A 20,043-nucleotide genomic window follows, 5' to 3' on the forward strand; every position below is an offset into this window, starting at 1 on the left:
CTCCAAAGCTAGCTACGAAAACAAAATTGTTACTGATTCTAAGGGCAACCACAAAGCATTCGACAGCTATGTCAAGAATCTCAATGACACCCACCCACCCAGATCTGCTCTGAGTTACACCACAATGGCACGAAAATTACAGAACCAACTGATATTGCCAACATCCCGGCAGATAGGTTCAGTGCTAACTTTACCCCCCTTTCACCCCCTAAAGGGCCCATATCTATAGAGGAAGAATTCAGAGTCCCTGTAATCACATCTATGCAGGTAAAAGCTGCACTCTCTAAAACCAAAAACACAACATCCATGGGACTGGACAACATCCCAGGCTGCGTTTTACATGAACTTCAGAATGAACCGACTCCCTACCTAAGCACCATGTTCAGTCATAGTCTCATGTCTGGCTTTGTGCCCACTGAATGGCACACAGCAACAGTTATCCCACAAAGGGGGAGCCACCACTGATCCTGGGAACTATCGCCCTATTAGCCTGTTGAGCCTGGTCTGCAAGACCATCGAATGTATTATCATGGATCTCATAAACAAAGACATTGGTAACCTCCAACCTCTGGACCCCACCTAGTTCAGGTTTGTGAAAGGCAGATCATGCCTTCTGAACCTGATCAACTTCTTTGAGGCAGTCACCAAAGCTGTAGACAAGGGTAATGTGGTTCACACAGCCTATCTTGACCTCGCCAAGGCTTTCAACACCAACCCCTATTCTGGAATTATAGCTAAACTCACTAAACTAGGTATAAATCCCTATGTCACAAGATGGGTTGCCAAATGACTCACTGAGAAAACCCACACTGTAAAAGTTGCAGACTCCAAATCTGACTTCAAACCAGTGACAAGTGGAGCAGCATAGGGTTCAGTCCTGGGACCTCTCCTGTTTGGTATCTACTTCTTTGAAGTACAGGCTAACACATAAGGCCTCTGGCTAATGAAGTTCACAGATGACTGCAAACTAGGAGCCATATTCAAGTCCCCAAATGATGTGGACATTTTACAGAAGGGCCTTATTGAGACAGATGCCTGGTGTCAGAGGCATGGCCTCAAGCTCAATGCCAAAAAGTGCATTGTCATCCCCTTTGGTAAAAACTCTGTACCCATGAACTACCACATAAATGGCAGTCTACTTAACGCCAAATGTGAGATAAGAGACCTTGGGACCCAGGTGGACAGTAGTCTCTCCTTTGATAATTACATCACCACAGCAGTCAGGAAATCCTTCTATGTGGCACACCTCATCACAAAAGGGTTCTTATCCAGGGAAAAAAAAGAGGTCATTGTTCCCCTCTACTTGGCACTCATTAGACCCATTATAGAGTACAACGCCTATTTTTGAATGTACCTCACAAGACATCTGCAGCAGCTGGAAAGGCCACAGAAGTACCTCACAAAGAGGATTACTGACCTCAAACAGATGCCCTACACTGACCGTCTCAAAAAACTCCAGCTTTACTCTGTAGCATATCGCCTACTCCAAGGAGATCTCTGCCTAACATATAAAGCTATGTTAAACCCAGAGCTGTTGGACATGCTACACCTAAAGAAATCTCAATCCCTCTGAGCTACACTCTCTAGGGACATAAACCTTGTCACCACAATAAACAGGACATGCTAGAGGGATAGATTCCTGTCCCAGAGACTTCCTATACTCTGGAACAAGCTACCCATCTATGTCAAGCAAAGTTCCTCATTAGCACTCTTCAAGAAAAATCTTGATGAGTGGATGGGAAATAGGAAATACACCCTGGGGAATCACTTATGTGGCTCTGCTCAACAGGGGCACAGGAAATTAACTTTCTTGGGTGGCATAAGCCAGGGAACCTTGTTGGCTAGGCTTACTTAGGCCCTTGGGCCGATAGCTTAGCACCTACCTATGAACCTATGTTTGCACAATCCCCAGTGCAACAGTCTTGTCACATTATTATGCCTTTCAGTATACAGTCCTTCTGGCATTAGTATTTCACAGTCAGCAATGAGGTGTGCAAATGTTTTCAATTTTACAAAACCTACATTTTTCTGTTTCTCTCACATGTTCAATGGACTTTGCAAACCAGCATGTACGTAGCCAAATATATTTGGCCACCAATATTAACCTTTCACATCTCCTTAACCATTCCTCTGTTCATTCCTGATCAACATGAGGTTCTTCCAGAAGTTTTCTATACTTGCAACTATATTTATGCATTTTCCACATTTCTTGCCTTTTCATCTGGTCTTTCTCCTTATATTCTTTCTTTTGTTTTTTGGCACATTCAGTTGCTTCCTGATTTTTATCTACTTCTGGTTTGATTTCCATTCCTGCTTAACACCAATATGCTTCTGCTAGATTAAGCAGAGAAGTCATCTTAGATTTATTCTGCTCATGTTTCAAAACTTGCACTACGTTTAGGTCTTGTGAGATCAGCAGATATGTATTGAGTCCCATGAGTGCAGATCTATACATGTAATAAATTTCAAGAAGGCCTACCCCTCCTTTGTAATGGGGAATATATAATCTTGGTATGCACCGATTTTTACAGATCATTTGGTGAGCATGAAGCATCCTTCTTGTTTTTCTATCTAATCTATCCAACATGTTTTGGGGCCAATCAATCACTCGCAAACTGTAAATTAGGACAGGAAGCGCAAATTGATTTATAGCTTGGATTTTGTTCCTAGATGTCAATGCTGTTTTCAGGATTAATTTAAGTCTTCTAAGATATTCCTTACTAAGTTTTATTCACATTTGTTCATGTTTTATTGCTGATCATTCATCAATTTTCAAATGTTTATACACTCCCTCTTGCTCAAGTACTTTTATATCACATTCTTGTCCCAAACTGTTTTTCCCCCTGTGTGCGTCTGTTGGTGTTGTAGCAAATTACCCTTTTGTGAAAAGCATTTGCTGCATTCAGTACATTTAAATGGCTTCTCCCCAGTATGAGTGGTATGATGCCGCTGAAAGCTGCTGAGATATGTGAAACACTTATTACATTCAGTACATTTGTATGGATTATTCCCTGTATGCATGTTCTGATGGCATTTTAATTGATCCTTTTGTGTGAAACTCTTACCACATTCAGTACATGTATATGGTTTTTGCTCCATATGAGTATATTGATGCCGTTGCAAATTACTCTTGTCTGAAAAGGACTTGTTGCATTCAGGACATTTGTATGGTTTCTTTGCCGTGTGTGAGTTCTGATGACGTTTTAGATGTGCTTTTTGTGCAAAACACTTATTGCATTCAGGGCATTTGTATGGTTTCTCTCCTGAGTGAATGGTATGATGCAACTGAAGACTACTAAAACATGTGAAGCCCTTCCCACATTCAGTACATTTATACGGTTTTTCCTCTACATGAATATACTGATGTCGTATCATACTACTCTCACGTGAGAAACACTTGCTACATTCAGTACATTTATATGGTTTATGTCCTGTGTGAGAACTCTGATGGTATTTTAACTGTTGTTTTTGTGCAAAACACTTATCACATTCAACACATTTATATGGTTTATCTGCAGTGTGAATAATACAATGCTCTAGAAATGTACTAAGCAATGTGAAGAATTTACCACACTCAGTGCATTTGTATGGTTTCACCCCCGTGTGAGAGTACTGATGGCATTCTAGCTGCTGCTTCTTTGTAAAACTCTTACCACATTCAGTACATGTATAAGGTTTCTCTCTTTTGTGAATGGCATGGTGCTCTCGTAGATTACTGGGCCATGTAAAACACTTATCACATTTACTACATTTATACGGTTTCTTCCCTACATGAGAATTCTGATGGTATTTTAGGTGTTGCTTTTGTGTGAAACATTTATCACATTCAGAACATTTATATGGTTTAGTCCCTCTGTGTGAATTTTGATGGTATTCTAACTGTTGCCTCTGTGTAAAACACTTAGTACATTCAGTACATTTGTATGGTTTTTCTCCTGTGTGTGTGGCACGGTGCTCACGAAGGCTACTGGGCCATATGAAGCACTTACCACATTCGGGACACTTGTATGGTTTCGTCCCAGTATGAAAGTTTTGATGGTATTGAAGGTTTCGCTTTTGTGAGAAACACTTACTGCACTCAGTACATTTATAGAGTTTTTTCTCTGTGCAATCATTACTCATGTCACATTCAGAGTTCTTGATGCAGTTCTCTCCCACATGAAGTTGCGTTACAGAAGTCACATGATGCTTGTTGTGCTTGTTGTTGCCCTTCCCAGGCTGTGTAGACTGCTGCAGGTTCTCTGTCAGATGCTGAAACTGCGGTGTCCAAAGTGATTGTTGCCAAATGCAATTCAGGCTGGAATCAGTGCTTCTAATACCTAAAACAAATTAATTATCAATATAACAATGAAACAATTTTTTCAGCTATGTTCATCAAAACATCAGGTATGTAGTATTTAACTATATCAGATCTCCTGGATTTGTTTGATTTCTGTGATATTTTGTCCTTCTATTAGTAACACTGCCATTAAACAATTATGACTCATTATTTATCATAACCTATTATTCAGGAGCAGCTATTTATTCTTCCCCAGTCACAAATATGTGTCCCTCAGCAGAGTAAACCAGTAGCTTAAATACTGGCTTACAATTATGTATTATTGGCACATGGCACACATTTCACTCTTGCCTCACATTGTTATAGTATTGGCGCATGGCAGTTGTTTCATTCTTGCCTCATACTGTTGTATTATTGCTACATGGCACACGTTTCACTCTTCCCTCACATTATTGTATTACTGGCAAGTGGCACACATCTCATTTGTGCCTCACATTGTTGTATTATTGGCATGTGACACTCATTTCATTCTTGCCTCACAATGTTGTATTACTGGCACGTGGCACATATTTCATTCTTGCCTCAAAATGTTGTATTATTGCCAGATGGCACATGTTTAATTTTTGCCTCACATTGTTGTATTACTGGCATGTGGCACACATTTCATTCTTGCCTCACACTGTTGTATTACTGGCACGTGGCACACGTTTCATTCTTGCCTCACACTGTTGTATTACTTCCACATGGCACACGTTTCATTCTTGCCTCACACTGTTGTATTACTGCCACATGGCACACGTTTCATTCTTGCCTCACACTGCTGTATTACAGCCACATGGCACACGTTTCATTCTTGCCTCACACTGCTGTATTACAGCCACATGGCACACATTTCATTCTTGCCTCACACTGCTGTATTACAGCCACATGGCACACATTTCATTCTTGCCTCACACTGCTGTATTACAGCCACATGGCACACATTTCACTCTTGCCTCACACTGCTGTATTACAGCCACATGGCACACATTTCACTCTTGCCTCACACTGTCGTATTACAGCCACATGGCACACATTTCACTCTTGCCTCACACTGTCGTATTACTGCCACATGGCACACATTTCACTCTTGCCTCACACTGTCGTATTACTGCCACATGGCACACATTTCACTCTTGCCTCACACTGCTGTATTACAGCCACATGGCACACATTTCATTCTTCTCTCCTCACTGTCCATTTACACATTCAGCTTTGCAAATTTGCTATTTTAGCTAATCTAAGGCACAGGCTTCGCAGTTTACACTCTGCTGCTTCTCTTCTCTCTTCCTTGCAATGACTAAGTTTCTGTTACATTATTCTTCTTCTACAACTATCTATACATAAACTGTTTAACCAGCTTTATAACAAATCCTCTGCACGCTCACTCTGAATCTTGGTTTTGTTGCTAAATTAAATTACTTTCCTATAGTATCCAATACAGACAGGGGTATATAGAGGTTCTTTGAACATCTTGTAGGACAGGCAAAGTGAACTTGCATATATCTCTCTCTCTTTCTGTGTAGCAGTTATGATTTTATAGGGTCAGGTTGCTACCCTGGTGCCCAACCCTCCTCACTTCGGAGGGTATACCACACAAACACAACACACACCTAGGGCCAATTTAGAGTGTGCAAGCAACTTACTACATGTCCTTGGAATGTGGGAGGAAAACAGAGCACCTGGAGGAAACCCACAAACACAGGGAGGACATGCAGACTCTGCACAGAAGGCATACCAGCAGAGAATCAAACCGGAGAATCTCTTGCTGTGAGGTGACAATGCTAACTGCTGCAGCACTGTGCTGCCCTATACTTTAATATCCATGTTGCAAATTACACAAACACATTATTAATACACATAGCACATATATAACGGGTCTCCCCCGTTCATCTCTCTCTCTGTAAAATATTGCATTACCTCTCACAGTAAATATCCTTTCAACAAAGTGCTGTTGTCATTGCTTTGTTAATTTCTATAGCTAAATGAAAGGGTCATTAGCCCCACAAAAGTAAGCCAGCACCACAATGCAGGAATTTTAAAACACTTTTTTTATGAATCTGCTATTGTATTTTTGAGCTTTTGGTATGTGCTCAATTTCTACATATTTCTCAGAATGATGGATCAGATGAAGGTGCCTGAAAGTCCTTTGAGTTTGTACACTGAATTTTGATAAAGATTCTGGATTAAAATTTAAAAATGTTATTTCTTTGTTTTGTTCACTTATTTTGGGGGTAAAAACACAAGAAGATAGACTTGCTCATGTCTGTGCGGCTGAAAGAGCAATCCATGCTAATTAGGTGAAAGACACACACCCAATCTGATACTAGACAGGCTTAAACCAATCATACCACCCATGCTAGTTATGTAGGAGCCGAATACCCAGTCTGATGGAAGACAGGTTCAGTCCAATTACAGCCCTCCTCTAGTCTCGAGCCCTACCGCAAGTAATCCCAATTGTATAAAATTCAGCATCTTACTGGTTTGTTACTGTATAAAAATCACCCAAACATCAAAAGATGTGGATCTCAACTCATAAACCGTCTCCACGTTTTATTGACAGAAGACAAGCAGCCATCAACACAAGACTGCTTTACTCATTTAGAGGCGCCACATGGGCTAGATCAACAATAAATTCATTAAAAGAAAAAGAAAAGAAAGCTTTTAATGTCTTTAGCCTCCTGAGAGTACCTTTTCAGACTCAGGAAGCAATATCATTTTTCCAAGTAATTTTCTGCAGCAGCTACTGCACACAAGACTGAAATCTATCAGACTATAAACAATCTGTATAGTACTTTCCATCCAGGCTGTCTTTTGTAGCTCACATCCACACTGAGACCCAAAAAACTGCAGCAGCAAACATGTATGTTAAATCTTTTACCCACAGCAACATGTACTTTCATTGTTTTATTACACTGTGGATTAATTTTGCCTTTGCAATATTATTGTATTCTATTGTTACTAAACCCTAAATATATTTAAACAGTAATGACGTAATTTATTAGATCTTGAGCTTGAATGCAGGAACTATGCAATGTTATTCTAAAAAAATGTGAAGGGAATGTTATCTTACTTCAAGGAGAGTCTTACAGCATCTATCACATACATGACCAATATAAGTGAGACAGTAATCAGTACTACTAGACGTTTTTCATGCAAGAGTTTTTAGATGACCCACCATCATCACCATTATACATTTTTAGGAAAGCAGTTTCATATGTACTCTCCAGTTTTTGTTTCCATTGTCATAAACATCGGCCTCATTTTTCCGCAACTCCAAAAAGAATCACTGCATTTGTAGGTCTTGTGGTTCTTTGGTGTAAAGGGAGTAAAGCCCTGATTATGACCTGCACAAGTTAAGTCTGATTAGCATTTCATGTGGCAGAGAAGCTCGGTAGGGGAGGAAGGGACTCATTGGCCAACACTCACTTCCCATCCTGAAGAAGGACAGCAATAACTTGCTATACTGCAGATCCCTATTAGGAGGTTCATAGGAGATTTCTAGGCTAATGGCACAAGAGCTTTTACAAGCTAGCCAATAACACCCAGGATATAACAATATTATATCTTAATTCCCCAGATATGTGTTGGGGTAGTATCAGGGTAGTGAGTCTTTGGGTGTTGGAGCCCTGAGTCATTTGATAGACTGCCTCTGCCTATAAGGGACATGGGCAATACCCTGGGAGTGAATTTACAGTTCCCCATCCATTTATAAAATTCTTTTTGAAGAGAGTGAGGGACACACTGTTTTACAAAGATGGGAAGTTTATTCTATAGAAGAGGTAGCCTTTGGGATACAAATCTGTCTCTCCAGCAAATTCTGTTAAAGTCACAAATAATGTCCATAGAACAAGTAGCACTCATGTAATTTTTCTTGTAAATATGTAACGTTTTCATCAGGGCTGGATCAGAGAATGACTTGTAGGTCAGGTAAAAATCACCTCTCAGTAAACAATATGAGACAGATTAAATGGATAGGGCCTTTAGTCAGTCCACGTACATTCTTTTAGTGAAAAAACATCTGAGGCCACTCCATTTGGTGTAAGAGCCTGGTTAGGTACATGCAGAAGGGAAAGGTGCATTGGACTTGATCATGGGCTTGATGAGGGTCAAGTACAATGTTACTATGACTTCCTTTGACCTTGATGCCATATCTTTACTTGTAAGTTGAGACTGTTAGAAGGATTTCCTCACTACAGTAGCTACCTTATGGTCAAAGCTTAGGTTATTATATATCTGTGCTCCTAGGTCCATCACCACTGGATCTACTTTTAGGGGTGTGCTATCAACATAACTTGCAGGGATATCTGATTTACCAAAGGGTATGATCATGCATTTTTTAGTATTTATTCTCAGATCCTGGTTTTGGCACCAGTCATTTTTAGGCCTGTTTGTAGTGTGTCAACATAATTTGAGGATTAGATGATTGCTCCCAGCTTACAGTCATCAGTGAACTTGGTGAACCAGAGGGTCATAATATTGCCCTTCATTTCAGAGAACTGAATTCCAAACAGAAGGGGTCCCAATAGTGACCCTATGGGATACCACTAGCAACAGGTTTCTTACTGGAAGTGTATTCACCTATCCAAACAACATGTGTCCTATCAGGGAGCTAGTTTGCTATCCACCTGATGATGTAGGGGTTTATGTCTAATGCAGTAAGTTTATATAGGACTCTCAAGTGAAGGATCATGTTGAAAGCTTTGAAAAGGTCCAGATAAGCAGTGTGTACAGTTTTACCCTCCTCCATGGCACTAGTGACTTTCTTGAAAAAGTCCATCAGATTCAGCAAGCAAGAACTCATTTTGACAAAGCCAGATTGGGTTTGGTCTAGTGTATGGAGATTTCCTATGTCGTTATTGATCAAGTCCATGATAATTCTCTCCAAGAACTTACAGATAAGACTGATCAAGCTTATGGCTCTGTAGTTTCCTGGGTCATTTGACGGGCTCCCCTTGTGCAGAGGGACAGTTATTGCAGTCCTTCATTCCTCTGGGACAAAGCCCGTCTGAAGGCTGTGGTTACAGTCGCCCTGATAGATTTTGTTTTAAGCTAGAATGTTATAATTCCAAAGTAAAACTAAACTAAACACAAGGTCCACGGCAGCAGATATAGGACAGCAATAGATCGATTCACTCAAACACACTTTAGTCACGATAAAACAAGGAAAAGTTAAATTAAATAGCAATTAATCAAGCGCTTTCATCTCTGTTTATTCAGAGACATTTTCAAGATAACAACACACTGTTAACAGTCACTATTTAAATCTAAGAAAAATCCACCCCCTAATTATTCCACACCAATAAAATTGTATTTGTTGATTAAAAACACATTTTATTTTATTTTTATTTTATTTATTTTACATTTGTTGACCGGGCTAGTCTAACTGGATACATGTCCATTTTCAGTAGAGGCCCAGGGAGAAAAGCTCCAGACAAACATTAAAAAACATTAAAAGATTAATAGAGGATTTACAGAAACAAATATAAACAGTAGTAATTGTAACATAAAAACATTGAAACCAAATAAAAATATAGAAAAAATTGATTAAAAATTTTTTTTTTTTTTAACAGAGGATGAACTACTCTTAGTAAAAGTAGCATAATCAGGGCCGGTGTTAGCATTTTGGGGGCCCCCAGCAAATGTCAAGTTGGGGGCCCCCTAGGCACTTCCAGTATAAGCATCATCCTAACAATGCCATCCATCCTAAGCAACCTTTTATTTCATGCTGCAAACTTTTAGGAGCAGTATCCACAGACAGACCTGCAGCTACAAGCTTTTACATTACAACAAGCCTATGTATCACACTATCACTATGTTGAGCTGTCTAACAAAGGGGCAGTTAGAGTTACTGGCACTTAGTTGCAACAGTGATACATTGCAACAAGTCTATGTACAGGTCTGGACTTAAAGTGAAATGATGACTGGGCCTACATTTCAACCCCACACACACACACACACACACACCCCAGGCCTCCCCTCTGAGTCCTACTCCTTTTGGGCTCCCCATACCATCCATGTTACCTTTTCTTCCTTATCTCACATTTTGCCTTACTCTAAGCTTTTCAAGAAGCCATAACTTTCTATATGCTCTGAAGTGCATTTTACACAACCAATAATAGCTTGAACAGAAATTATGATTAAGGAAAGAAATTCACTGTTGTGGTTCAGCTTTAGTTCCTTGCATCCTTCAACACACCTTTCCTGAACAAGACAGCCCAGTAATAACCATTTAGAAAATAACTCAAGTCAGACAGATGGTCTGGGATGCATTTTAGAGCATTTTTAAACATTTTACTCCAATGGTTGCCTAAATAAAAATTATGAAGAAAAAAGAATTTCAGTCTTATTTTTTCTTTCAAGGCATAATTTGTGCCCAAGGCTTAATTTTCAAAGCTGACAAAATTGTAGCTTACAGTAAACTAACAAGCCAGTAGTTGTGAGAATATTTAAGTCTTATCTGGAAATACTGCCTACCTCCTAACTCTCTAATAAAGACAAGTCACTGCGCAGAGATTTAAATTGCCTTTGTCATATAATGTATATGTGCCTAGTATGTGATTGTGAGAATGATTTCAGTAATATTCAAGTTTAAGGTTTGACTGTGATGAAAATTAAAGATGTAATATCCACACAATCTCTAGCCCGCATAACCTGTAGCAGCTTTATGTACACACACACATTTGAGCAGGGCTGGTTTTAGAATGGAAACAGAGGCTATTATTAGCTTTATCCTAAAAGGGTCATATCTCAGCACCATTCAGGTTAAACATTGATACATTTTTCTCCAACAAGCAACAACAGAGTCAAGGATGATAAATGGGTCCCCATTATCCATTAGACAGTCTGGTGAGTGGGGGCAACCAGGCTCCAAGAATATCTAAGTGTCTGAATGTTCTGTGATATATGTTCTGTCTTACTTTCGAAATATAATTACTTGTTAGGTACATTTTTACTGATACACAGAAGAATAATGACTGTGTCCTGGCATATTGGGTGCATGCACAGATAAAAATCATTGATGTTTTACACACACACACACACACACACACACACACACACACACACAACATGCATGCATAAGCCACAGCAGTACTAGTTATGTACTTAATTTCAGCAAACAGCAATGCCTTGTGCAACATTGGTACTGCCACACCAGATTAGTCACTGCTGTTTAGCAGTCATCAAACAGCAGAAGCAGTAAGATTTATCCCATTGAGGAGTAATGCATACTTGTCACTGTCCCTACTTTCACAGACCTTCCCTGATTTTGTTCATACTTTTGCTTTATCCTTCGTAAAAGTCTGATTTGCTGGTAAATCATTCAGGATTACAAACAGTCAATTAATCCAGACATCTGAGTTTTATACTTATTGTCCAAAAATAGATGTTGATGCAAAATATGTTATTCTAGTAACTTTATAAGTGAATTAAATATTTAAACATATTTATGATTCTGAGCATTTATTCTATTATTTTTGGATTGTAAATGAATTCTAAAAAGAAATTGAGTTATAGAATCAGGTGCTCTGGTATTAGTTATAAAACTACCTGAAAGAGAAACTATCCCTGATGATCGGAAGCATCAGCTCTTCTTAAAAAAGTTTGCACTGCTGATCCCTCTAGTGCTTATATTGTTCATGTTCATTATCATCTTCATCCTAACAGGGTCATATCACAGCCCTGTTCATGTTAAAGAGGATAATTAGGAAATGAATGCATTTTTCATTCCTCATTTTTCCCCAATCAGCACCATGGTTTTGCAGGGACTAAAGCTATGTTGTTAGTAGCAGGGTTTAACTAAGCCAGGAGCACTATGTCAGTAGTAAAATATTTAATGGCATTCTGATGCCTGTTACTTGACAAAACACCGTTACTACAACCAGAAATATCTTTGAATTTTAAGGGAGATATAAATAAGAGTTATTACCCTCATAGTTTATTAAGTATGCAAGACTGCTGCACTAGCTTTTGCTGGTTTTACAGATGTGACAAAAAATCAGGATAAGAAAACTTGTTGTTGTTGGGCTATGAGCATAATGAAAATCGTTTAAGGGTAGTCTACTAAAAAAGGTATAATATACTTGTAAACATTGCAATTATATGCAAACCTTAGTATAAAGGAGCATTATAGGAAGGTTGAAGTGGAAGTAGGTTGAAGAAAGAAAAAGTTAGAAAGCAAAAAAAAAAGGAGAGCGGTTATATACATAAGAGGGGTAAAAGGGTGAAAGTGGACCCAAGGAAGTAGGAAGATAGAAGTGAAAGAGGAAGCAATTTAGTCAGGGTTTGTGCAGGGGCACAACCAGTGTGATTTTAGGTGAAGTTTGAGTCTTAGTTTAAAGAGAGAAAGAGATGGTAGTAGAGTTAGGTCTGTAGGTAGAAGGTTCCAATGTTTGCCAACAGTGTTTGAGAAAATGCTATCACCTGACAAGTTATTAGACTTTGTAGTACAAACAAGTAATCTACTTGAGGAGCGTAGTGAAGTTAGATTAGTATATGGGGTGATAAGGTTAGCAAGAATAGGAGTATTTTTAGGTTGATAAAAGATTTTGTGAGCAATGATGAGTTGGGAAAATGTTAGCAAGCTAGGTAATTCAAGCCAGTTGAGCTGCTTAAGATTAAGACAATGGTGTGTCATGTATGGATTGCTGGTAGCAAACCTGGCAATATTGTTATAGGCGTGAGAAATTTTTTGGAGGTTAGTTCTTTTTAGATTAGTATAAATTTATGAAGCATAGAGAAGTGTAGAGATTAAGTGAGAGTGGGCAATGGTGGTTCTGGCCTGAGGAGTAAGGAAAGGTTTGATTCTGTATAAGGAACCAATTTTTCTGTTCACTGCTTGTATGGTGTTGTTAATGTGTATATCATAGGTGAGGTTGTTGTCGATTGTGACTCCTAGAAGTTTGGTAGATTGTTCAGGCGTTATCAGGGTGCCTTTGCTAGATACAATAGAGAGATCAATAGGAGAGGACCTACTGGTAGGTGGAAATAGTAGAAGTTTAGTTTTTTTGGCATTCAAAAGAAGGCAACGTTTTAGGAACTATTCTTCAACCATGTTAAACACTTTTTGGGTTATGTAGTGGAGGTCTGAGGTGGAGTTAGCAGAGCATATAAGTGTGGAATCATCGGCATATTGAATACAGGTGGCTTCTGGGACTGCTATGTGAAGGTTGTTTTATATCAAAGTGGTATTTATATTAAACAGCTAAATATGCCTTTTTAAAAATTGTATATAAAAATATATATATATATAATTTAAATATAAATGCCACTTTGATATAAGAAACATAATATAATACAGTAAACTTCCACCACCAAAACATTTATCCAATGTAGAATAAACCATATTATACACACACACATATATATATATGTGTGTGTGTGTGTGCGTCTATATATATATATATATATATATATATATATATATATATATATATATATATACATATACATATACACACACACACACACACACACACACACACACACACACACACACACATATATCTCATTATCCGTCTAATGCTTTCAATTTTAGAAAGCAAGCTAAAGACAGGGCATCATTAATACCTGGCCAGCTTGTTGCATTCATTGTAATCTGCCAAATGACTTCCTGTTTTTCTAGTTGCAGTGTCCATGGGCCACCCCTTGGGTCAAGTTCAAGTCCATCCAGAATAATAAATTTAAAAATATGTCCAGAAAAATAATTTACTGTATTATATGTTTCTTATATCAAAGTGGTATTTATATTTATATTATATATATTGTTTTATATACAATTTTTAGAAAGGTATATTTAGCGGTTTAATATGTATGAGTTTTTAATTGACAAATACAATTTTATTGATGTAGAGTAATTAGGGGTGGATTTTTCTTACATCTAAATAGTGACTGTTGACAGTTAGCGGTTATCTTGAAAAAGTCTCTGAATAAACAGAGACGAAAGCGCTTGATTAATTGCTGCTATTTAATTTAACTTTTTCTTGTTTTATCGTGAATAAAGTGTGCTTTGAGTGAATCGATCTATTGCTGTCTATACCTGCTGCCGTGGACCTTGTGTTAACCTAGAATGCTGTCAAGACCCATGAAGGCTCTGTTTTTAGTTTTATTGAGTGAAGTAAGGACCTGTTCCCTTAGAATGACCAGTACAGGGATGGTTACAGGTATTTCTTTGAGTGTGGTAGGAGGTGATGGGGGGACCGAACTGAATTTGTTGGCCAGCAAGTTTGCTATAGGTTCAGGCCACGTGTAAGTGCTGCTGTTTATGATTAACTCGGCAAATTGCCGAGTGCTTCCCATGAGGTTACAAATATAATTAAAAAAGCCTTATGGTTATCTTTCATATGGGACACTATCTTTGCCTCACTGTTTGTTTTGGCAGATTTGACCAGCTGTCTAATTTGCATGGTTAGTCAGGTGAGTGTCTTTTCACACCATTTTGTCTTTTCCTTCTTGGCTTTGGAAAGGATTTTTTTCCCCCTTTCTTGAATAGCCTGTTCATGCTAGGTTCCACAATGGTGGCTTATTTTTGCCAGTAATCACAGGTTTGACTCAGACAGTTGCTGCCTCTTCTATGCAGCTATGAATGTGGTTATACAGTGCTTTTGTGTACAGTACAGAGTAGGCCTCACTGTCAGCTGGGCTCGAAGGAGCTTGGAAATTTAATAAGCTGTCACTTAGTTTGAGGTAATTAGCCTTAGCAAAGTTCTTAACAGGTTTGGAGTTTGATGGGGGTTCTAGTTTAGTTTTAATACTAAACTAGATAATTTTGTGGTCAGATCTTACCAGGGAGCAGTTAATGCATGTGAGGGAGAGGTGTCCCCTTATGTGCGAGTACCAGGTCTAGGATATTTGTACCTCTAGTTGGGCAGCTAAATAGTTGCTCCAAGGTGTTTGCGTTGATGAAGTCCAAAAATCTCTGAGCAAAGTGAATTATGGGTCATATAAGTCTCCCAGTTTATGAAGGGGTAGTTGAAGTCACCCATAAGTATGGTGTTAGGCTGAGTGTTGAGAGATTCCACTATGTTTAGGTAGGAGGTGTGGTTTCCCAGACTCATGTTAGGAAATCAGTAGCTAGCAAGAATATCTGTAGCTAGCAAGGATGTGATAGGGGGTCGCACCTATGAAAAGGTATCGTACAGGCAGTAATAATCAGGCTGGGTGTTTGGTCTCTGCCTGCAACATCATGGTAGCTTTCACTGGGTATGTGTAAAAAAAAAAAAAAAAAAAAAAAAAAAGGTGCACACCATCAGGGGAATTCATTGCATATCCTCACATCTGCAAGCATGTATGCTGACATCAAGGTGTTAGGGTCAAATAAAACAAAGTCCTGACGGCTGCCTAGATGACAATCTACCACAAGTGACAGAGTACAAAGGATTAGTCCAGCTAGTAGATCTACGAGACTCTCTCTCTCTCGCCGATACCCTCCCTGTGGGAGAAATAAAGACGCCTTGTTGAAGTTTCAAGTATTTTTTTCAGTGAAGTAGGTAAATGGAGGAGTGTTCTTGTTCCAATACATTACAGTTAACAGGTCAGTTATTTAAAGACAGTTACAGACAATGGTGGGAGGGTCCAGGGTAGCCGACTGGAGGAAAATCTGGGAGACTGAAAAACTAGAAGCCAATCCCAAAGCTTAGAGGTTAGTCCCTTAATTTCAATATTCCAGAAAGACCCGGGAGGGGTTTACCAGCTCAAGAGCCTGTGGGACCACATTCTTAATTAAAATGTTTTTATTTTTAATAAACAAAACAAAAGAAACAACACAAAACGAGCTACAACTATAGAACTATACTGAAGAAAACACTTTCATAGGAGCTTCATCAGGTCAACGTGACAGAGTGGTTTACACTCTGATTGTTTGAAAATGCCTACTTTTACGAGACTATCCCCAGACTTTATTAGCCTGTTTTGTAACACAAGAAATATGAGAGGCTGTGTCTGACTTTGTGGGGCTCATATTCCTTGGAGCTAATTATGACAGCTTTACTGAAAAATGGAAATATTCCTACAATAAGATATACATAGGAAATAGTAAGTTTAGTCTAGCTGTTTTCTGTAGTGATGTCAGAACTATTCTACTGTAAAACGAACCACAAAACAAAACCAGTCCTGTAACACCAATCCAAAGACCACACTATGACAGTGTATTTTTTAGCGCATTCATCCACTTTTTATTGCGTGAACTTCTTCAGAAAAAAGTTTTTTTCTGAAGAAGTTCACACAAAAAAAGTGGATGAAGGTGGTAAAAAATACACGGTCATACACAGTGTGGTGTTTGGATCGGTGTTACAGGACTGGTTTCGTTTTGTGGTTCGTTTTTGGTTTTATGAACTATTCTACTATATTATTTTAAGCATTTTCTCATGATCTCTGGACTCTTGACTAACACTGTGTAGTAAGAAATATTGTCTTGTATGTTTTATTATTTATTATTAAATATTTTAAACCTTTCAGCTGTGGCTGTTTTGTGTCGAGATAATTTAAGCTCTAGAGTACATTGCATGTATATAGTGATACTGGCCAAGCCACTCTAGCCTTAGAAAGTTCTGGTCACACTTTCTAATTGGATAATAATATTGCACAGTAATAATTGGACACCCTTTGGTAAGGGCTTTTTTAGTAGCTGATAAGTAAGGGTCCTGGTGGCAGTGATTACTACCTTATAACCTGGATAGAAGGGGCACAGCTAGTGAACCTGTGCCAGCATTCCCCAGGAGTGTATGTGTGGTTGTATATAAATCATATCTCAAAGTATGTGTATGTGTGTCAGCTACTTGGGCAGGGACACAAAGCACTGGTTGGACAGAGACAATACTAAGAGGACTTGGCTTGGGACCCTGGCTAAGGAGCCCACTCTATAGCTATGCCAGTGTGGAGTCTTATTGGGGATCTTGAGGGAAAGGGAGTAACCAGCCCCAGACTGACTGTGATCTCTGTGTGCTCTTAAGAGAAATTGTACTTTACTGTGTGTATATTTATTACCCATCCCAATGCGCACGCCCATCACTGGTGTTAGTGGTGAGAATTAAGACTCCTTGATTACTGAGCCAGTACACTGGCGAAACAAGCCTCATCTGCAAGACAATGGAGCAAATCATCATGGACCTTATCAAAAAATATATAGATCATCTCCAAACACTTGACCCTACTCAGTTTGGATTTGTCAAAGGGAGATCATGCCTCTTAAACCTAGTGGAGTTCTTTGAGACAATAACGAAGGCCCTGGATAAGGGGAAATCTGTGCATACAGCCTACCTAGACTTAGCCAAGGCTTTTTACACTATCGCCTACTCATGTATCATTGACAAACTTGCCCAGCTAGATATCAGCCTTTATATCATTAGATGGGTCACTAAATGGCTCACTGATGGTACACATATAGTCAAAGTATGGGAATCCACCTCCAAAAGCAGACCTGTAACCAGTGGTGTTCCACAGGGATCATTCCTGGGACCTCTACTGATTGGAATCTATTTCTCTTAAGTACAAGCAAAAACTAAAGGTCTGCAGCTGAAGTTTGCCGATGACTGAACTGTGAGTGGTCATAGAATTTCCAAATGATATCAACATCCTACAAGATCCTACAAGAGGGTTTTCCACAAACAAATGATTGTTGCTAAAGTCATGGCCTCAAAGTCAATGCAAAAAAATGTATTATTCCTTTCAGTAAGAGCAATGTTCCTGATTACTACATCAATAGTAACACCCTAAGTATGCATTCAGTGGTGAGAGACCTGGACACACAGGTTGATAGCAACCTTACCTTTGATCACCATGTCTTCACAGTGGTTAGAAGGGCATTCTATATTGCTCTTCTCATAAGTAAGGGCATTGCCTCTAGAAAAACTGAAGTTATAACCTCCCTCTACTCTTCAATCATCAGGCCAATAATTGAGTACAACTCCCCTTTTGGTATGTACCTTACCAATCACCTGCAGCAACTGGAGAGACCACAGAGCTTCCTCAAGGAAAATTCAAGATCTTCAGCATTTGTCCTATGTGGATCAGCTGAAATCACTGTCACTTTATTCTGTTTCATACAGACTACTCAAAGGTGATCTCTGCCTTGCATGTAAGGCAATCTCTGACCCTGCTTTATTGGAAATGCTGCATATCCACAAGTCAAATGGTACACGGGTTGCTTGCTCTAAAGACCCTTACCTGGTATGTGACATTAGCAGAACCAGCTGGAGGGACAGATTTGTCTTCTAGAGGTTACTACACCTTTGGAACAGACTCCCACTTCATGTCAAACAGAGCACCTTATTGGCCCTCTTCAAATGGAACCTGGACAACTGGATGGGTAACCATAAATTCACCCCGGGGGCTCCAGCTGTCCACCTGTGTCCCTCTTGGACAGGGGCAATAGATGCTGATCATGGAAATAAGGGTAGAACTTGACTAGGCTTGTAAGGGCCCTAGGGCCATTAGCCTAGTAACTTCCTATGATCTTATGATATACAATTAGCAAGAGGGTGTTGGTGAGAGCAGGGGGGGCTTGCCCCCCCCCTGCAAAAATACAGTTTGGGGTATTTTTGTTGTTTCGTAATATTGATCATATTGTCTCAACCATATGTGGTTTGATGTTTCAGAGTGTTGAAGAAACAGCATGGATCGAATATCTATATACATTACATATTATAGATTATATATATATATATATATATATATATATATCTACACACACACACACACACACACACACACACACACACACACACACACACACACACACACACACACACACACACACACACACACACATATTAATTTAGATCAAAGACATGCCACTTACCTGAAGCCCATATCACCAAGATAAAAACACCAACAGCATGAACACACCGATGTCCCGGAACACTGACTAACTACTCCAGGTAAATAACCACTTGGCCATCCTGATGAACATTGTTCCTTACCCCCACAGTACTGCAATCTCGGAGTTGGTATATTTAGTTAGGGGGGGGTGTGGGGGCCATAGCCTCCCCCCACAATGTGTGTGTGTATGTCTATACATACATTATATATATATATATATATATATATATATATATATATATATATATATATATATATATATATATATATATATGTGGGTGGGCTTGGTTTTCTTCCGTGTGTGTGTTTGTGTCGGATGGCCGAGCGGTTACTTACCTGGGGTGGTTAGTCGGTGTTTGGGATGTTAGTGTGTTGGTGTTGTCAGTGTTTTCATCTTGGTGACATGGGTTTTAGGCAAGTAACATTTTGTTGATGTAAAGTAGACCCATATATATATATATATATATATATATATATATATATATATATATATATATATATATATATATATATATATATATATATATATATATATATATATATATATATATATATGCATATATATATATATATATATATATATATATATATATATATATATATATATATATATATATATATATATATATATATATATATATATATATATATATATATATATATATATATGTATATATATATATATATATATATATATATATATATATATATATATATATATATATATGCATATATATATATATATATATATATATATATATATATATATATATATATATATATATATATATATATATATATATATATATATATATATATATATATGCATATATATATATATATGCATATATATATATATATATATATATATATATATATATATATATATATATATATATATATATATA

The 20,043-nt window shown here is 38.2% G+C and overlaps 1 protein-coding gene across 4 annotated transcripts in view; it reads right to left on the minus strand.

The window, feature by feature from the left end:
* Nucleotides 1-2,754: 2,754 nt before the first annotated feature.
* The window catches only part of LOC122813863 (gastrula zinc finger protein XlCGF26.1-like), a 137,308-nt gene continuing 120,019 nt past the window's right edge, over nucleotides 2,755-20,043 (minus strand). For all 4 annotated transcript variants that reach the window (XM_044086403.1, XM_044086404.1, XM_044086401.1 and 1 more), the window contains one exon: nucleotides 2,755-4,319. In XM_044086403.1, the coding sequence (XP_043942338.1) occupies nucleotides 2,809-4,319 (1,511 nt within the window). In that variant the 3' untranslated portion in view covers nucleotides 2,755-2,808. The remainder of the gene's footprint in view (nucleotides 4,320-20,043) is intronic.

This window comes from Protopterus annectens, chromosome 10.part0, assembly GCF_019279795.1.
Source record: "Protopterus annectens isolate FY-2018-M chromosome 10.part0, PAN1.0, whole genome shotgun sequence".
Taxonomy (NCBI): domain Eukaryota; kingdom Metazoa; phylum Chordata; order Ceratodontiformes; family Protopteridae; genus Protopterus; species Protopterus annectens.